Genomic DNA, 1,550 nt, shown 5'->3' with positions numbered 1-1,550 from the left:
TGACCGTGGCCGTGAAGGCGGACGGCGCGGAGCCCCTGAGCCTGTGCGCCCACAGCCTGATCCTGACCAGCAACCCCGAGGCCCAGGCCCTGTGGTCAGAGCCGGGCAGCACGGTCACCATGGAGGTGGACGCCGAGTGCCTGCCTGTGGTCCCAGACTTCCTCAGGTGGGTGTCCCGGGGCGGCCGGGCACATGCACACACACACACACATACACGCACGCGCACGCACACGCACACGCACACGCACACATCTCACATGCACGCACACCACATGCACGCACATCTCACACCACACGCGCGCACGCACACACGCAGGCACGCACGCACACACACACATGCTGTCCTCATGCACACACATCACACGCACGCACACGCACACATCTCACGCACGCACACCACATGCACACACATCTCACACACATCACACACCACACGCGCGCACGCACACACACACAGGCACACACACACATGCTGTCCTCATGCACACACATCACACGCACGCACACACCACATGCACACGTACACACACACACTCTCGCACACAGGCACGGCCCTGTGGGAGTGCTCACTAGCCACCACCAGGGGGCCCCGCGGGGCTGTGGGAACTGGGCTGGAAGAATCCTAGGAGAGCGGCGTCTCCCTTATGACTTGCGCTCCCAGGCGAGAGGGACACGCCGGGACCCAGGTGGCGTTTAACAGGCAGAGGCCTGCTCCCAGCCTGCCTGTCCCGCGGGTTTGCTTCTAGGCCGGTCTGAGGAGGAGGCCAGTGCCGCAGCCTCCGGCAGCGCTCGGGGCTCTCTGCCTGCCTGTCTGTCTGTCTGTCTCTCCTGCCCACAAGGCAGAGGCTGCGTGTCCGGCCCCAGGCGGCCTCAGGAGACCCCTCCCCATGGGGTCAGCCCGCAGACACCCCCTTCCGCTGCTGAGGCCTCTGCCAATCCCCGTGGTTCTCGGGTCACTGACACCCCACGCCTTTCAGGGTGTTGGCAGGGCCGGGGATGATGGTGACTGCTCCCACCACTCGGGCAGGCGGAGCCCGGGGCTTGGGGGGGACTGCGCAGCTGAAATGAGAAGTAAGAGGCGGTGACAAAAACATCCTGCCAGGCCCGCCCTCTGTCACCGCCACTGGCTGGGCCCCGGGTGTGGGGCGGGGGGGCTCGTTGCAGGGGAAGGGGCAGTGCCCAGGGTGGCCCGCAGGTCCTGGCACCGAGGCCCTGCCAAGGCCGAGCTCGGCCCACCAGCCGGGATGGTGGCCCCGGGGATGGCGATGGAAAAGGGAGACCAGGAGGTGGGGCCTCTCCCAGCCGACCCGCCCGGGGTCCGCCCCATTGTCGGTGCCCAGGGCTCTGAGCAAACCCGAGGTTGGAATGTGGGTCGACCTGAGGTAAACCGGGGGGAGGAAGGGGTCTGATGCCTCTTGCAATGGCCGCACGCAGGGGTCAGTGGCTCAGTGGCAAACCCAGAAGAGAGGCGGCAGCCGCCCCGGGCACACCTGCTGTCCTGCGGGGCAAGGGGCGGCCCCTGGTGCTGAGCCCCCCGCCCCCTCCAGGTT

General features: G+C 67.2%; 1 protein-coding gene across 1 annotated transcript in view; it reads left to right on the top strand.

Annotated features, from left to right (window-relative positions):
* LGALS3BP (lectin, galactoside-binding, soluble, 3 binding protein) overlaps positions 1–1,550 on the top strand; it is a gene marked incomplete at its 5' end in the record, with an annotated part of 5,636 nt that overhangs the window by 2,636 nt on the left and 1,450 nt on the right. The window contains one exon of the mRNA XM_015562686.1: positions 1–212. Within this exon, the coding sequence (XP_015418172.1) occupies positions 1–212 (212 nt within the window). The remainder of the gene's footprint in view (positions 213–1,550) is intronic.

Source organism: Myotis davidii, unplaced genomic scaffold, assembly GCF_000327345.1.
Source record: "Myotis davidii unplaced genomic scaffold, ASM32734v1 scaffold991, whole genome shotgun sequence".
Classification (NCBI taxonomy): Eukaryota; Metazoa; Chordata; class Mammalia; order Chiroptera; family Vespertilionidae; genus Myotis; species Myotis davidii.
Note: the sequence above shows the minus strand (reverse complement) of the source record. Positions and strands in the feature narration are given on the sequence as shown.